This window comes from Gnatocerus cornutus, chromosome 5 (genome assembly GCF_029298725.1).
Source record: "Gnatocerus cornutus isolate USDA-ARS CGAHR chromosome 5, icGnaCorn1.1, whole genome shotgun sequence".
NCBI lineage: Eukaryota > Metazoa > Arthropoda > Insecta > Coleoptera > Tenebrionidae > Gnatocerus > Gnatocerus cornutus.
Genome location: NC_142237.1, coordinates 16,206,522 through 16,223,593, shown reverse-complemented (window position 1 = coordinate 16,223,593; position 17,072 = coordinate 16,206,522). Strand labels below are relative to the sequence as shown.

The window sequence follows — 17,072 nt, the reverse complement described above, 5'->3', positions numbered from 1 at the left end:
TGTAATTTAACACGGCCGTATTAAGACGTAGTTTGTAAAAATTCAATAACGCTCCTTAGGTTGGTACGGCTTTTTCTCTAGCGGCACTTGTCCTCCCGCCATGTCAATCGCCATATTGAAAGCGCCATTAGTGATAGAGTCGGCGTTATTTCACAATTAAAACCGCAGTATTAAAAAGTAAGTAAACATTTCTTATTTCATTGTGATAGCTCAACACGCGAAAATCAATTATTACAATGATTGCATAATCTATAGGCAATACATCATCATCACTGCAACACAAACATCGCATCTGTGACCGGGCTAAAGATTTGAATTTACATTCTCAAAATGCCAAAAAAGAAGCAAGAAGAGAGTGAAAGTGAGGAGGAATATTCTGTTGAAAAAATTATTGACCGCAGAGTCGTAAATGGTAAAGTCGAGTACTTTCTTAAATGGAAAGGTTATTCTGAAGAAGACAACACTTGGGAACCTGAAGACAACTTGGATTGCCCTAATTTAATAGCCGAATTCGAAAAATCGAGGAAGGCGAAGGCGAAGGGTCTTTCCAGTAGCAAAAAGGGAAATTCTTCTATTGATGGATCTGATACTGAAAAGAAGAAGGTAAGCAGTAGAGATTGAGAGGGGTGAAGCGTTTCAAGCGTCCTTCAAACTTTAGATTACGATACTTTTAATCACTCAATCAGATGAAGTAATAATCAACAATAGTAATCCTTATCAAATCAGAATGATTGTGTTTTAGAATTTTTTTTCTCAATTTGTTGATGAGCTTTATTTTCCTTACCTTCTTGTAAAAGTATAAAAACCGGCAATTATTGTAGTTTAAGCGACAGTAAATACAGACAAAATTTTAGTCTGAGGAAGCAAAATACGGTAAACAACTTCGAAAATTTAGTTTGCTCAATGAGATTATAATCAGATCAATTACCATGAACATGTCTTTAACAGTTGCATTGTTTTTCAGAAAGACGAGAAAAGGAAGTCAAAACGATCAAAGTCCCCGGATGACGAAAAATCAGAAAAAAGAACTAAAAAGAAGACAAAGAAGAAGCCTGTAGAATCTGAAGATTCCGAAGACGAACCGAAATCCAAAAAGGCTCGTCGAGAGTCAGGGTCTAGTGACGAAAAAGAGAACGAAAATAATAAATCTGACTCATCTGATGAGGAAGGTGAAAAATCTAAAAAGAAGAAACAGAGTGAAAAAAAGAATAAAGATGATTCTTCCGATGAAGACGAAAAATCCAAGAAAAAATCGTCGAAGTCTGATCCTAAAGACAAAAATAAAGACAAGTCCCAGAAAAAGCAGAAAATTGGTTTTGATCGAGGTTACCAGGCAGAAAAAATCATTGGGGCTTCAGACACAACGGGACAATTAATGTTTTTAATGAAATGGAAAGGAACGGATGAAACCGATTTAGTTCCAGCGAAAGAAGCTAATGTTAAGTGTCCCCAGATTGTGATACAATTTTATGAAGAGCGCCTCGCCTGGCACACTCCCGATGAATCTTAAACCTTGATGAAAGCCAGGTTTGGCCATTCAAATAAGCTAGTTAACCCGTTCCAATTGTATTCAAAGTTTGTTTCTGATGTAAGTAATTACACCGTTTTGTTCATTTTGTATGAGTTCATTTAAGAGTTTTTCGTTTTTTGATAGAATAAACATTGAAAATGCTTAAACCCGATGTATTTTCTACCGAAAAAAAGTGTTACTGCCATTTATGTATATTTTGAAATATAACATTTATGTAAAAAAACAATAATAAATTAAGAGCTGGATAACGTTTGTTCAGCCGCGGGGGCCGTAACGTTCATAATACTTTGGAGTATCTCAGTCAGTTTTCGCATAAATTTGTTGAACTTCTCGGGTTTGTCTTTCCATGCCACGAATAAATAATACACGGGGATACCTATAAATGACATGACATTTTGCAATTTTCGGTTATTTTTAACAAACCTGATAATGTTATCGCAACGCCTATGACGGTATTCATTGGTTGGTCCGGAATGGGGAATAATACTAAAAATCCGCAACAACACAGAAATACAATGGGAATTGCCGTGTTCACTCGAATGGGTCTTGGTATATCTGGCTGCTTATATCTCAACCATAACATCCCTCCAATGCTTGCCGCGACGGAAAACCACAATATTTGTCCATAATAGTTGATCAGAGCAATAACATCACTGACTAGCAACATCGCTAAAGAAGTAACGCACTGAAAATATCAATTAAAGTCATCTTAAATCATTGAAATTTCGTACCGTGAAAATGAGCGATGGAATCGGCGTGAGCTTCGTTACATGAATAAAAGAAAAAATATCCGGCATATGTCCTTCTTGAGATCCGGTAAGAAACAGTCTTGCGGAAGTAAAAAGAATTCCATTCACCCCCCCGAAAGTCGACAAAGCTACAAAAATTGGAACCAGCCATTGAAATTGCCCGTACATCTTTGCCCCAAAGGTCACAGCTACGGCCGGGGAGACCTCCATTTCGTACCCCGAAAGAACAGTGAAGTACGCCACATTTGCGAGGACGTAAACTCCTGTTACCATGGGGAGAGCGATCCAAATAGCTCTGGGAAGATTCCTAGAAATAAAATTTATTGCGTTGTGGATAATGTTGATGGAGCTGTTAAAAGTTATGGCAAAAGAGTGTTAATAGAAATCTACTGTGTGATTTTAGTCGATTGTAATAAAACTGTGACTTTGTTCACGACTGTGCTGAAGAATTTCCAGACTATTCTTCTCCATTTAAGTACTCCAATCAGGTTAAAATCACGTTCGATTTGCTCGACGCGCTTCACAACGAACTACATTGAAAGACTTTCAACTGTAACGAAAAACCTGTTGAAGTCCAATGCGTATGTTTAATTCAAGAATCTCCTCATCCATTTAAACATCACGTCACATCATTCACTGTGTTAAGCTCCGCTTTTCCGTTTCCAATATTTAGGTCAACTTGGGAGATCTGGAAATTTACTTGGATGTTCTCATGGCAATTAAATTGTACTTAATTCGACCTTTTGACGTTCTATTAAATGCAAAGACTTGGATTAATCGAGTTTGAAAGTTACGACTCATTTAGCAATGTTGAGACTGTACAATGGGATTGATTATTGTGTAACAACGCATGTAAAGTTCATTTTTACCTGTAAGGATCTTGGAGCTCTTCTGTTACGAAGTTGAGGAAATTCCATCCACCGAAAGCGAATAAACCGGAGTAGAAAGCCAAAGCCAATTGGCCGACGGTGAAATCTCCCTCAAATGCATTTTCATAATTTTCAGTGTGACCTACGAAACAGTTGAACTCTCGGTCAAGGGCCACATCAAAACAAAAGCAAATAATCAACAAACGTATGCAAATTAAATCGTCCACAAAAACGTCGTTTATTAGCATGCATACCATTACGTAAATCAAATCAATAAAATCAATGATTTATAGTTCTAGGCGATTGAGTAAGAATCAGAACCGTGTCAGGAGATAAAAAGTGAACGGAATTTCGTGCAAAAAACAAGACTGGGTTTAGATAGTTTTGTGTTGAAGTTACAACTCACCGTTGATTGTGATATCATAGAGTCCTGTGAGGATTATGACAATTAAAGCGAATAGCTTGGCGGCGGTGAAGACGCTTTGTATCCGCATAGCCCATCTGATGCTGAGACAATTCACCGCAGTCAAAAGACCTGGAATGGAAATGCTTCGTTGGTTCATGATAACAAAATCTGTTCTCTTAGGTGAAAAATATCTCAAAGAAATCGATTTGATTACCAAAAGGTGTTAACCAGGAAGAAGAATTTAATTAGACAAATAGGAGAGATAAAGTGCGACCATCAGGCAGTCATTTGTACAGTTAATTATCTCGTCACTTTGGCTGCGTGTCAGGAAGTATAATAATGTTAATAAAACCATCAAAATGTAATAATACAGTGGACCTAAGCTTTTCACAGATTTATTAGAGCGTTTCTGGTGATAAAGTCAGACGTGTTGTAAATATTTAATCGTTTCATCATAAATTTTATACGACCTAGCATTTGTTTTATTTACACCAAAAATCAATTAAGCGAACTTGGTCTATTTTGTGCTTTAATCAGTTTCAATTAATTTATAAACGGTATAATATCAAATCGTAAAGTGAAGTTTTCAAATTTTTATTTTTTCGTAGTTACTAAAATCGCACAAATAATTAAAATTTGTTGTTTTTGCTAAAAATAGTATAAACTCGTGCTTTTATTTTATACCATAAATGATCAGAAAAAAAAGTGCATTTTACTGAATCTTTTTTACTAAACTCAAATTATCATAATCACAAAGTGTAAACGGTGTCGGCATTTTTACTGCCGCTTATAGAAGAAAACCTTGAAATTTATAAAAAATAATAATATTATTACAGCTGAATATCAATTATGGAAAGTGAAATGCGAACACTTTCCCAGAGAACTCAATTTTTTATTACTTATACAGTTATCACACGCGCGTTCTTCTAAAATCTGTTCCTTAATTTAAAAAATGTTTAACCAAACTATAAATAATGTTGCAAGGGCTACATCTGTATAATGTAATCATATTTAAGCATATGTGAGAATTAAAATCCGGATTTTTAGGATACTTTTAATAAGCCAGATCAGTTATCTGTGTAAACTGTCATACTACTGATATGAATGAATCAGAAAACCAATAAATAGTAGTGAATTCGCCGAAAGTTTATCTACGAATCTGTTTACTTTTCTACTGAAAAGTAACCCTGGCATTAGTTTTACCACCATCACCGCTTTCGCGCAACTATTGCATCATCTTCACTTTTCAACACGCGATGTGCGACAACATCGTCGAAACTCATGGAAACATTTTCCCTTCCCAGCCTTAAATCTATTTATTTTTCGTGTTAAAATCTTTTATCATATCGTAATTATTTACTTCCGACACCTTTTGCAATCAAATCTCCCACCACAAGAGGCCACAACTATATTCAAAAATTTTAAAGTAAAAACTTACACAAGCAAACAGCTGCCAATAACCTGACCGCATTTTCCGGAGGGACACAGTCTGGAAAAAAAGGTTTCGCCGCATACTGTGCAAAGGTGAGAGCGACAATACTCTGTGTAGTCGGTCTGATGATTAAAATAGCAACCCACAGTCGGAGAAAGGCGCACAGAGGTCCAAAAGCGACATAGATGTAAGCATAGTCTCCTCCTGACCTAGTGATCGACGTCCCCAATTCTGCGTAACAAAGCGCTCCCAATGTGGAGAAGAGTCCGGAGAGACACCACACGATGATGGAGACTCCGACGGATTTCGTACTTAAATAAACACCAGCAGGGGAAATGAAAATCCCGCTTCCGATGATGGTCCCGATGATAAGAGCAACTCCGTTTATGAGAGTGATTTTGCGTTTGAGTTTAACCGTGCCGTCGTCTTCGACGACGCCGGCGTCGCCGTTGGTAGGTTTCGCGGTCATCACGTGGAATTAAATACAGGCGCACACACTTGCTAAGGAAAATTTGGTTCTATTTAGTGGAGATCATGGTTTTGGATTAGTGGGAAATTTGTAACATGTTGGGAAAAGCGCACGTGGTGAACTCACTACTCAAGGACGCGCCGTGCAATGGTGTGCGTGGTTTTCGTTACATGGTTACGTTTATAGCATTTGATCGCGGGCGCTCAAAGACTTGCGCAGTTTTAACGACAGGTGCTATTGTTTGGATATGAACAGTGGCGGCGAATGAAAATACCTCTCGTAACGAAATTGAGTATTGTTTCCGATTTCAAGAGGAGATACATATCTATGATCATCATCACTTGGTCTGATATTCTGGCTCAACGCGGTCTGACCTGTATAAATTCAGGTGTGGTTTTTTTGTAAAAATGGTGGATGCGCCAGGTTGAAATGTTATTTTTGAAATTCAAGAGCACTATTACTACATACTATTTCAAAATGTTTATTATAGGTTGGATGATTTAAATTTGTAAAAGTGAAAGTCTTAAGGGACATTGCGCAGTAAACTGGCAATGATCATTTAACTACGTGTTTCGATAAAGCAGCAGAAATTTTTCATAATGTTAAGGTCTGTTATACATTTTTATTTAAGAATTTTTATTTTATACAATTTTCGGATTTTTGTCAGTAATCAAGCATTACAAAAATATATGGAAAAATAAAAATCAACCATTACATATTCTCTGATGCAACCAGCAATACGCAGACGAATAAGCAAGTTCCTTCCCATTTTCGATTCATTTTAGATAAACAGTTGTAGTTGATAAGAACTTAATCAAATTTAATATCATTGTAGTCCTGTAATGAAATTTGATACCAAATTTTAAATAATTTTTTTTCTGGTTGCCGCAACAATGTTTATGCGTTTTCAACATTTTTGTTACCGGAACTTATGTAACTGCATCGATAATAATTTGCTTATAAACAATGAACAAGCACGTAGATATTTCTAGTACATATTATCGTATAATTTTTTTATCTTTTCTTATCGCCGTGGAAAACTCATATGACTGAATTCACGCAGTTAGTTTTATTATTGGTTGCAATGAACACATCCCAAGCAATATCACACTTATCGGTGCTGTTTCCTAGTCAATCCGAGGACTACTTAAGAAGACAATATCGTCAGTGCAATTATGACCTTAGTGCAACAGTTCTACATATTGAAAATAATAACAGAAGAAGAGAAGAAAACACTGGCGGTTTTTTAAGCAGATTTCTCAATGGATTGGCGGCTTTGTGTTGTTGTGGTGATTCATCTTTATCTGAAGACACCAATGAAAGAAGTGCAGGAAATACAGTAAACGTTTGTGATCACCAACGCTGTAATCTTGAACCTGTTAGTGCTGTTAGACGGGGTGAAGAATCTTCAAGGCGGTTGCAACAAGATCAAGTTAGAAGAAATGAAGCTTATGCAAGACGATTGCAACAAGAACAAATTAGAAGAGATGAAGTTTTTGCAAGGCACTTACAAGAAGATCGAGTTAGAAAAGATGAAGCATTTGCAAGACGCTTGCAAGAAGAAGAGAAACATGGAAAAGTCATGCCATTCATTAAATTTCTACCGGCAACAGATACAGGAAGAAGCTGGCAGAGTCAATCAGGCCCATCCACTCTTCGAGATTTTCCTCAAGTTCATACCGAAAGAAGTTCAGGAAATACAGTAAACGTTTTTGATCACCAGCGCCGTAATTTTCAACCTATTGAAACTGTTAGACGGGGTAATGAACCTTCAGGGCGGTTGCACCAAGACCAAGTTAGAAGAAATGAAGCTTATGCAAGACGATTGCAACAAGAACAAATTAGAAGAGATGAAGTCTTTGCAAGGCACTTACAGGAAGATCGAGTTAGAAAAGATGAAGCATTTGCAAGACGCTTGCAAGAAGAAGAGAAACATGGAAAAGTCATGCCATTCATTAAATTTGTACCGGCAACAGATACAGGAAGAAGCTGGCAGAGTCAATCAGGCCCATCCACTCTTCGAGATTTTCCTCAAGTTCATACTGTTGCGGAATCAATTGACGAAAGCGACGTAATTCTTTCGTTTATAAGTCTCACTTTTAATTCTATTCCCGACTATTATTTAAGGCGTCCCAACGAGCTACATTCTACCGACAAGAAGCACAACGCCATTTACAAAAACGCTCGGAATTGTATCAACTAGCTCACTATCATCTCACTAGACATAATCGAGCCATGGCTAATTATTATTTCCAACAAGCTAAAAAATTGACACAACTTGTTGAAGAAAATAATAGTCGTGCAGCTGCGACGTTTTTGGCAGAGAACACCGGCGGAAAAAAAAACACAATTGATCTTCACCATCTTTTTGTTAAAGAAGCGATTGAAGCATTGGATGGTTTTCTTGATGACGAAATTCTTGATTTGAGAGTCAAAAACGTGCAGTCTAGAAATTTAAATGTTATTACTGGAAGAGGAAAGCACAGTACGAATGGCATTCCGAAAATAAAACCGGCTGTTATTAAACGCATTTATGAAAGAAGTCTACAGTGAGTACAGAAATGGACAGTGGTAAGCAAAGAGTTATTATAATGTTGCAGGTACTCTGAGATGAATCCTGGTCATCTTAAAGTCCCCATATTAAAGGATTCGTGTCTAACTGTTGAGTTATAGCAAATTTTAAAGTGTAAAAAATGACTGTATTAGGTAAGTTTATGCTGTGATTTATGTATGTACGAAAGCTTTTATCATAATAAATTTATTTTAATAATTACATTCATAGCAAAACATTTTTTGTCATTAAATGAGTATTATTTTATAACAATTATACAATAAAAGGCATATCTACTTATTAGACAGATTGTTGCAACGGTCAACTATCTACCATAAAATCGATAACTTGCATACAAACTAAATAAAAAATAAAAAGTAAATTGTTCTGTTATCACTATCTTTACCTTATCAATACCAAAGTAAAATATCTATAAATCCACTGCTCACTCCAAGGCGTTCAGTTGACTGCAAAAAATGGATCCTTTCCAAGTGAATCTGGCAATATCACAGTTATCAGGGCTCTTTCCTAATAAATCTCAAGATTATTTACAAAAACAGTATCGAAGATGCAAATATGATTTAAACGCCACAATTCAGAAGATCGAAGCTAAAAATAACAAACCAAAGTTGGAGTGTTTTCTTAGTGGTTATTTTAACAGTGTTATAAATTATGTCGCCCAGTTTTGCGGTTGTAGTAATTCGCCTACCAATAATATCAACGCTGACGACGAAGCGGTTACAGTTGAAATTAATCTTGAAGAAGAGACGAAAAATCTAGTTAGAGAGGATGAAGCATTTGCAAGACACTTACAAGAAGAGGAGGGAAAACATACAGCTATTAAACGTAAATCAAGCGCAGAAAAGAAAAGACTTTCAGTTGATACTAAAGATGTACCTAGAGTTCATGAATATGTAAGAAAATTGGCTGCATTAACTAAAATTATTGAATTCAATGTGTTTAAGGAAACTGAATATCAAAAACAGTCCAGACAGCAAATTAATGAAAGTATTTTTAAAGAAGATAAAGTGGAAAAGTTTGCGTCGTGTTCTTCGGTGGTCAAAGAGGGGTCAAGCAAAGAACAGAAAATAACACTTCCTGGTAAACACGAAGAAAATTTGGGGGGCACATCTACAGTAAAGACTGAAAAAAAGAAAAAAAATGTTACTCTAGTTACAAAAAAGGAGCAAGTCCGTACTGATATTGCAAACGTGATTAGTGGATATGTAAAAATATTTTACACCGGTTTTCAAGTTATAATTTTATCATTTTTAAGAATACTCGATACCGAGCTAATTCCAGATCACCAATTTTTGAAGACTTGCCACAAGTTCATGGATTTGATGAACATGACCGGGTATTTCCAACATTTAACATTTTCAAATAATACTGTACCACTTATTTAAGGCATCTTCAGAGCAGCGCTCGGCTGCTTTCTACCGCAAAGAAGCCCAGCGTCATGTAAAAATACGAAATCAATTTTATAATCAAGCTCATCAATGTCTTAGACAAAATAATCACCAACGCGCGCAATATTTTTTTCAACAAGCCAAAAAAGAGACGAAGCGTATTGAAAAAAATAATGAACTTGCAGCTACGGCGTTTGTTGAAGAAAACACTGGTGGAAGAAAATATACAATTGATCTTCACAGTCTTTATGTGAACGAAGCGCTTGATGCTTTGGATGATTTCTTGGATGATGAAATTCTGGATTTAGAAGATGAGAATATTCACTCTAGGAGCTTAAATGTTATTACGGGTTGGGGCAAACATAGCGTGAATGGAATTCCGAAAATCAAACCTGCAGTTAAGACACGTCTTCGAGAAAGAAGGCTGAAGTAAGTATTATATGTATAAATGGGTAAATCACAGAAAACTCTGGAATTGTGATAACCTTTGATTGACCTGATAACATAGAAATGCGGTATCAATATCACTATTTTTTAGGTACAATGAGATAAATCCTGGCTTGCTCAAAGTTCATATTTATAAAAACTCATTTTTGACTGATGAGTTGTAGCTTAACGTCGGATTACAATTTATAAAGAGGTAAGATTTAAACATTTGATAGAGTTTTATTTTTTGTCTATGTATAACAAAGAAATTGTATTTTTATAATAAATTTGTTTTTTGCGACTTACCTTTATACCTCCATAATTTATGGTTTAACACGCATTATTTTTATGGATTTTTTGCAAGCAATAAAATGTATGTACAAAGTGGGGAACATTCCGAACTTTGATGCTTTCAGTACTATAAAGTAAAATATTAAGACCACAATTGTCTTTAAATGTTAAGTTTCTCTAAGCGAAAGAATTCAATTTTGTAGTTCGAATATTTTATTTGAGGTAAGTTTAACGCACGATGTGTTATAAAATTCTCGTAAATTTTACCTATAATGTTATTCATAAATTAACTTTTTTTACTTAATTACTCAAACGTGGTATGCCATTGCGTAAGAATTCGAAAAAGGTGTCCATACTTTGAATGATTTTTAAATGAAATAATGGCTATTACGAAAGATGTTTTTTATTAATGTTACTCGTTCAAAACTGTATAAATCTAGTTTTCAAACACTAAAGTCAGATTTATTTAAATGTGGTATTTTGAGGTCTTAGTTTGCCAAAAATTATTGTAGATTTATTAAATTGTTGCGACAAATATTTGAATCCTTTTTTTGGCATCCTTTCAAGACTGCAGATAGGCAGCCAATATTACGGCAACTATTTTTTACAGAGTCCTGTATTATCAAGCATTACAAAATTACCATTTTTTTTGTTTCTAAGATTTTTTATTTTTTTATATGTTTTATTTAAAACATTATTAAATTATTGTTTAAATAATAAAAAAGACAATTTTCAAATCATTGTTTAATATTATTTAATTTTTTAAATTGTACAGCGCCATCTATCGATTTTTATTATTGTTAATGCCAACTGTCAATGTCAAAATCCACATGATCATTAAAAGTCATGAAAGTTATCCAACTGGGCAAAGTTCAGTAGTCGGCTCATTTTAAAAAGCTGAGGAGTGTGTAGTGTTTACGGTGGTTTGGCATTTATACAAAATTTTGAATAATGTCGTCGCTAAGACTCTTCGGAGCGTTTTCAAAAATTTCCAGAACTAACATTAAACTCGGCTATACAGGTAAACATTTGTTCTCATTAGCATAAATTTGAACAACTTTTAATTTATTTATTAGTGTGTTGCACTTTGCACCTGAGTCTGATCTGATTGTCGGTTTCAGCCCAAATTCGCTGTATGGCTTCACAGGAACGAAAGCACACGAAACTTAAGGTTGTAGATAATGTTGGAGTTATTGTTTTGGACTCTCCAGGAGTCAAAGTAAGTATAAATTCGGTTGATCCAAAAAGGCGTCTCGTGAGACTTTGTTTTGTTGCACCAAGTTTTGACTCTTGATCCTTCCAAATAAAACAAAATTTGACATCTCCTGTCAACAAAATTTTGATTTTGCATTGTCCACGTAAAAAATGAATGGTAAAATCCTGGAAATTGGTTCAACCATCAACATTGAAAGAAGTGATGGTAGAATCCACCCCGCAATTGTCGCCAGTATTAATTACGACCACGATATTGTTGGAGTTGAGTGGTTTGAAAACGGTGAAACCAAAGGCAAAGAAATTGACTTTCAGTGCGTCACCTCACTCAATCCTCAAATTAGCTCAGTTACTAAGAACGAAAATCAACGATTTAGCGAGTGCTCTTCAGATATCGCTCTCGTTCACAAACCAAAGAAACGCCAATCTATAGCAGTATACACGAATCGCGTTAAATCATCCAAGTCTCGAACGACTCAGGATAATTTCAGTTGCACCTCTAAAGCCAAAACCAAAGAGAAGTTTCCTCAATCTTCACGATCAGTCATTGAGCAGCCGCATTACGAAAGCCACGTGGTGAAGAGAATTGGAAAGTTGGAGCATGAGAGGAAGGAGCGACGGAAGAAACAAGCGGAAAGTAAAGCAGAGAAGGTGGAAATAACGAAAAAACACGCTGATAATCCTCATTGGGAGCTCAATAAGATGATTCATGACTATTGTCAGAGTTTGCATTATCAACCACTCACGTTGGCTGATCCTATAGAAGATCGCTTGATAACAGTTTGTGTCAGGAAACGACCTTTGAACAAAAACGAGCTCTTGAAGAAAGAAGTGGACGTCATAACGATCCCTAGCAAAAACCAATTGATAGTCCACGAACCGAAAACTAAAGTGGATTTGACCAAATACCTCGAAAATCATTTATTCAAGTTTGACTACACTTTCAATGAGTCGAGTGACAACCATATTGTTTATAAATTCACAGCGCAACCACTTATCCAAACGATTTTCGAAGGCGGTTTTGCCACTTGTTTCGCCTATGGACAAACCGGCTCGGGAAAAACCTATACCATGAGTGGCGATTTCTTCAAAACTAACATAAATAAAGGAATTTACGCCATGGCCGCCACTGACGTATTCCAACTAGTCGCATCACCAAAGTACAAACACTTAAATCTCATCGTTACTTGTAGCTTCTTTGAAATATACTCGCGCAAAGTCCTCGACTTATTAAACCGCAAAGGCGATTTAAAGATCTTGGAAGACGGAAAACAACAAGTCCAAGTGGTTGGACTCACAGAAAAAGTAGTCAACTCCGTTGGTGAAGTCCTGGATTTGATCCATAGAGGCAACACAGCTAGGACTTCTGGACAAACTTCCGCCAACGAAAACTCCTCGAGATCCCACGCAATCTTCCAGATCTATCTTCGACCAGCGAAGAAGTTTCATATCATCCACGGAAAGTTTTCGTTGATTGATTTAGCAGGGAATGAACGCGGAGCTGATACTCTGTCATCGACCAAAACGACACGAATGGAAGGGGGCGAAATCAACAAGTCTCTTCTAGCTCTAAAAGAGTGTATACGAGCATTGGGGAGGAAGGGGGCTCACTTACCGTTCAGACTAAGCAAACTCACTCAAGTTCTGCGCGACTCTTTTATTGGTGCGAATTCCAAGACGTGCATGATCGCGATGGTATCTCCCGGTGTCAATTCGTGCGAAAACACTTTAAATACTCTTCGATACGCTGATAGAGTGAAGGAACTTGGAGGAGGTGATCTCCAACATTTGAGTCCGATTGTCGAGAAGAATGATGACATTATTTCTCTTGGATCGGAAGAAGAAATTATGTATAATGTGGACTACTGTGATAACATGGAAGAACTGAAGATCGCCAAAGAAAGAGTCTTGCAGATTCACAAAGGAGCTATAGACAAATTGCAGGAAGCCACGAAAGAGGCCAAATATTTGATCAAAGTTGTTGATAACGATCCGGGGAAGTACTGTAGAAACTTTGAGGATTTTGTCGAAGAAACTGTGGCTTTTTTGTTAAATGTTAAAAACTGTGTCATTGAATATAAAATGAAACTGTTCGCTGAACACTAACTATTTGATAATAAATTTTCTGGTGCAGAGTTACGAAGTTCTTTTTGGGAAATTTTTGTTTTCAATTTACTAAATCGCGTTGAGGACCAGACACGCGTAAGATCAAGGCCGTTGTCCGTCTATTGATAACGATCAAATGTAATGTTTGTGTAAACTCGTGTAAATATACTCACGAGATTGCAGATCATCTAAATATTGATTGTTTGTTTGGTGTTTGATCAGAGTCAAAAGGTCACCGATTGAATTAATTTACCACTTAACGAAAAATCCAAGAAATTAATTAAATGACAATTTTTAGGTCAACTCCCTCAATGGCGAGGTTATGGGCGAATTCGGCTCCGTGTTACAAGAACTCGACGCCAATCCCCAAATCCAAGCGGCAGTATTAATTTCTGGCAAGCCCGGTTGCTTTATTGCCGGCGCTGACATCACCATGCTTGAAAAATGCCAAACAGCCGAAGAAGCGACGAAAATATCTCGAGAGGGGCAAGAAATGCTCGCCGCAATCGAACAGAGCAAGAAACCGATCGTTGCCGCTATCCAAGGCTCGTGTCTCGGTGGAGGTTTAGAAGTCGCGCTTTCTTGTCACTACAGAATCGCCGTGAAGGACAAAAAAACGGGATTGGGGCTACCGGAAGTCATGTTGGGGCTTCTTCCGGGAGCTGGAGGAACCCAGCGGTTGCCACGTTTGATTTCTGTACCAAACGCTTTGGATATGGCTTTAACTGGAAAGACGCTGAGAGCAGATAAAGCGAAGAAGTTTGGAGTTGTTGATTTACTGGTGGATCCATTGGGTCCGGGGCTTAATGAGCCTGAAGTAATCACTCAACAATATCTTGAGCAGGTTGCTGTACTGATTGCTAAACAATTGGCAACTGGCAAATTGAAAGTGGATAGAAAGAAGACGGCTCTTCCCGATCGGGTGTTGGAATTTGCTCTTCAGTACAATTGGGTGAAGGACCAAATTTTTGGAAAAGCGAAAGCGCAAGTTATGAAGATGTCAGGTGGTCTGTATCCGGCACCACTGAAGGTATTCTTCCTCTTTGCAGTATCTGTGGATTTATCATGAATTTTAGATTCTCGATGTTATCCGAACAGGGTTGGATAAAGGAAACAAAGCTGGTTATGAAGCCGAAGCGCGAGCTTTTGGAGATCTCGCTATGACTCCTCAATCTAAAGGTTTGATGGGCTTGTTCCGCGGTCAAACTGAGTGCAAAAAGAACCGCTTTGGTAAGCCTGCCAAGAAAGTCAACACTGTGGCGGTCTTGGGAGCTGGTTTGATGGGTGCTGGTATTGCCCATGTGACAGTGGACAAAGGTTACAATGTTATTTTGAAAGATACAAGCTCTGCTGGTTTAGCTCGTGGCATTGGACAAATACAAACTGGTCTGGAAGGAGCTGTTAAAAGGAAGAAGCTCACAAGGTACTCTTATCAAACCTTATTTTATTATTCTACTAATTTATTTTTAGTCTTGAAAGAGACAGATTCCTGGCGAACCTCGACGCAACTTTAGACTATAAATCCTTCAAAAAGGCTGACATAGTAATAGAGGCGGTTTTTGAAGACATTAACATTAAACATAAAGTCGTTAAAGAAGTGGAAGCAATTACTTCACCAGAGTGCATTTTTGCGACTAACACAAGTGCTATTCCGATTACGAAAATTGCTGCAGCGTCGTCCCGCCCCGAGAAAGTTATTGGTAATGAAAATTTCATAGAAGAATAATTGCTTCTAAATATTTAATTTCATAGGCATGCACTACTTTTCACCAGTAGATAAAATGCAGCTGCTGGAAATCATCACCACTGATAAGACCAGCAAAGAAACCACAGCAGCCGCTGTAGATGTCGGTTTGAAACAAGGCAAAGTGGTCATCACTGTCGGGGACGGTCCTGGATTTTACACCACTCGTATTCTTTCCGCAATGATGGCAGAGTCTGTAAGACTGTTACAAGAAGGTGTTGAACCTAAAGAACTGGATTCTTTGACCAAAAAGTTTGGTTTCCCTGTTGGCGCAGCCACTTTGGCCGACGAAGTCGGTCTTGATGTAGCCTCCCACATCGGCCCTGATCTCTTGAAAGTACTTTTTAAGATTTTGATGTAATGGTCGTATTCATGTTGATTTTCAGGCTTTCGGCGAGAGATTCGGAGGCGGCGACTTGGCGGTAATGCGCGACATCGTCCAAGCGGGATTCCTAGGCCGAAAATCCGGCAAAGGCATCTACATCTATCAAAGAGGCAGTAAAAGCCGCGACGTTAACCCCGAAGCTTTAGATATAATCAAGCGTTATTCTCTTCAACCGAAAGGGTCATTTGAAGACGAAGACAAGCAATTAAGAATGGTCGCCAGATTCGTGAATGAAGCCGTGTTGTGTCTGGAAGAAAAAATTTTGGATAATCCTTTGGAAGGTGATATTGGTGCAGTATTCGGTTTAGGCTTCCCTCCATTCACTGGAGGACCTTTCCGTTGGGTTGATGAGTACGGTGCTGCTAAGTTAGTTAAGAAGATGGAGGAATTCCAGAGTTCTTATGGTCGGCCTTTCCAACCTGCTCAAACTTTGATTGACATGGCGAAGGATCCTTCGAAAAAGTTCCATCGGAAATAAAGTGTATTATGGCGTGCCTTATTCTCTTTATTTTATTTTGTACTGAAGCATATATTTCATACTTTTTTAAATTATAGAATTATACAATAGTGTGTTGTTATTGGACTCTGGTCTATTTTCTGTAAATAAATTGTCGATCGAGATTTTGGCCATCATTTGAAAACAAGAAAGGGAAAGGATAATAAGAAGTAATCAATAAAATGGTAATATTGAAAATTGTAGTTTTTACAGTGCCTTAATGAATAGGCAACCAGTAATACGTTACTGCGAGCAAGGATCTATACCTTCGTAGCTTCGCTCATTTCATTTTTGGATTTTTTTCATAATGGTTTAAAAAAAATTATAATTTTTTTGTTTATAATTATTTAATTATAATAATTAATTGCAATTACTTAAATGTTAAATTTATAGTTTGTTTCTAAAAATTATAATGTAATGAGTACTTACTTTAATAATAAATTTTCTAAATTCTAATGTCATTCAATCAATTATTTATATGGTACGTAAAAACGGCTCTTATTGAAAGTACCAAAATAAAATACATTAGTCTTTTGTTATGGATTATGAGTTATGACAAATATAAAAATTTTAACTACATACAAAATTATTGATTTGATTATTTTTTAAAGCCCAGTAAATAATTTATTGATAATTTTGTATTGTTTTGATTTAATGGTAATACTCATTCAATTCGAAATAGATTTAAGAGAGGCGGGTTCTGTGGAGGAATTGCTGTGCTCTATGGGGTTATTTAAGTGGTACCGGACCTTGGATGAGTGTCTGTAATTTATGTAGGATTGTTTTGAGGTCAGAATTTCGCGTCGGGTGCGAGCTGAAAAAAGCTCGGCAGACCGGACCGGCGTCGCGGCTCGTAGTGGCGCCGGTGTAGTGTGCGCTTGCGTCGCGACGCTGGCGTCGGGACGGTGCGCCCGGCCACCCGGGGGACCGGGCCAGTGCCGCGCCGACTGCCGGACGACCGATCGAAATGCCGAGCTGATATTTATTAATATCCGA

The 17,072-nt window shown here is 37.2% G+C and overlaps 5 protein-coding genes and 1 pseudogene across 5 annotated transcripts; 5 read left to right on the top strand and 1 right to left on the bottom strand.

Moving 5' to 3' along the window:
• The first annotated feature begins 77 nt into the window (after positions 1-77).
• Positions 78-1,677, top strand: LOC148175132 (chromobox protein homolog 1-like). Its single transcript, XM_088035426.1, has 3 exons — positions 78-177; positions 256-603; positions 965-1,677. Exons 2-3 carry the CDS (start codon positions 331-333, stop codon positions 1,508-1,510), a joined length of 819 nt encoding a protein of 272 aa, XP_087891552.1. The 5' UTR covers positions 78-177; positions 256-330; the 3' UTR covers positions 1,511-1,677.
• On the bottom strand, positions 1,668-5,661 carry JhI-21 (Juvenile hormone Inducible-21). The gene is made up of 6 exons (XM_088035425.1): positions 4,994-5,661; positions 3,556-3,684; positions 3,150-3,291; positions 2,263-2,587; positions 1,955-2,216; positions 1,668-1,907 (listed from the first exon to the last, which is right to left on the bottom strand). The coding sequence occupies exons 1-6, from the start codon at positions 5,454-5,456 to the stop codon at positions 1,765-1,767; spliced, it is 1,464 nt and encodes a 487-aa protein (XP_087891551.1). The 5' UTR covers positions 5,457-5,661; the 3' UTR covers positions 1,668-1,764.
• Positions 5,662-6,366: 705 nt separating this feature from the next.
• Positions 6,367-8,176, top strand: LOC148175130 (uncharacterized). Its single transcript, XM_088036982.1, has 3 exons — positions 6,367-7,527; positions 7,584-8,005; positions 8,057-8,176. Exons 1-3 carry the CDS (start codon positions 6,502-6,504, stop codon positions 8,127-8,129), a joined length of 1,521 nt encoding a protein of 506 aa, XP_087893108.1. The 5' UTR covers positions 6,367-6,501; the 3' UTR covers positions 8,130-8,176.
• Positions 8,177-8,482: 306 nt separating this feature from the next.
• Positions 8,483-10,051, top strand: LOC148175129 (uncharacterized). The gene is made up of 5 exons (XM_088037051.1): positions 8,483-8,921; positions 8,973-9,233; positions 9,284-9,364; positions 9,415-9,845; positions 9,955-10,051. Exons 1-5 carry the CDS (start codon positions 8,484-8,486, stop codon positions 10,025-10,027), a joined length of 1,284 nt encoding a protein of 427 aa, XP_087893177.1. The 5' UTR covers position 8,483; the 3' UTR covers positions 10,028-10,051.
• An 881-nt stretch (positions 10,052-10,932) lies between these two features.
• On the top strand, positions 10,933-16,201 carry Mtpalpha (monolysocardiolipin acyltransferase Mtpalpha). Its single transcript, XM_088036041.1, has 7 exons — positions 10,933-11,154; positions 11,255-11,352; positions 13,750-14,481; positions 14,528-14,874; positions 14,922-15,151; positions 15,204-15,532; positions 15,582-16,201. Exons 1-7 carry the CDS (start codon positions 11,085-11,087, stop codon positions 16,056-16,058), a joined length of 2,283 nt encoding a protein of 760 aa, XP_087892167.1. The 5' UTR covers positions 10,933-11,084; the 3' UTR covers positions 16,059-16,201.
• Positions 11,364-13,715, top strand: LOC148175128 (kinesin-like protein KIF2A pseudogene; annotated as a pseudogene).
• Positions 16,202-17,072: the final 871 nt, after the last annotated feature.

Bases quoted from the DNA above. Each gene is read 5' to 3' on its own strand.
- LOC148175132 (XM_088035426.1), top strand. From the start codon at position 331: ATGCCAAAAAAGAAGCAAGAAGAGAGTGAAAGTGAGGAGGAATATTCT. The intron at 604-964 runs GTAAGCAGTAGA...ATTGTTTTTCAG, and splicing joins CTGATACTGAAAAGAAGAAG to AAAGACGAGAAAAGGAAGTC.
- JhI-21 (XM_088035425.1), bottom strand. From the start codon at position 5,456: ATGACCGCGAAACCTACCAACGGCGACGCCGGCGTCGTCGAAGACGAC. The intron at 3,292-3,555 runs GTGAGTTGTAAC...ACTGTTTCGTAG, and splicing joins CTATGATATCACAATCAACG to GTCACACTGAAAATTATGAA. The intron at 1,908-1,954 runs GTTTGTTAAAAA...TGTCATTTATAG, and splicing joins CGTTGCGATAACATTATCAG to GTATCCCCGTGTATTATTTA.
- LOC148175130 (XM_088036982.1), top strand. From the start codon at position 6,502: ATGACTGAATTCACGCAGTTAGTTTTATTATTGGTTGCAATGAACACA. The intron at 7,528-7,583 runs GTAATTCTTTCG...CTATTATTTAAG, and splicing joins AATCAATTGACGAAAGCGAC to GCGTCCCAACGAGCTACATT. The intron at 8,006-8,056 runs GTGAGTACAGAA...ATAATGTTGCAG, and splicing joins ATTTATGAAAGAAGTCTACA to GTACTCTGAGATGAATCCTG.
- LOC148175129 (XM_088037051.1), top strand. From the start codon at position 8,484: ATGGATCCTTTCCAAGTGAATCTGGCAATATCACAGTTATCAGGGCTC. The intron at 8,922-8,972 runs GTAAGAAAATTG...AATGTGTTTAAG, and splicing joins TACCTAGAGTTCATGAATAT to GAAACTGAATATCAAAAACA. The intron at 9,234-9,283 runs GTAAAAATATTT...ATCATTTTTAAG, and splicing joins CAAACGTGATTAGTGGATAT to AATACTCGATACCGAGCTAA.
- Mtpalpha (XM_088036041.1), top strand. From the start codon at position 11,085: ATGTCGTCGCTAAGACTCTTCGGAGCGTTTTCAAAAATTTCCAGAACT. The intron at 11,155-11,254 runs GTAAACATTTGT...TGTCGGTTTCAG, and splicing joins CATTAAACTCGGCTATACAG to CCCAAATTCGCTGTATGGCT. The intron at 15,152-15,203 runs GTAATGAAAATT...TTAATTTCATAG, and splicing joins CCGCCCCGAGAAAGTTATTG to GCATGCACTACTTTTCACCA.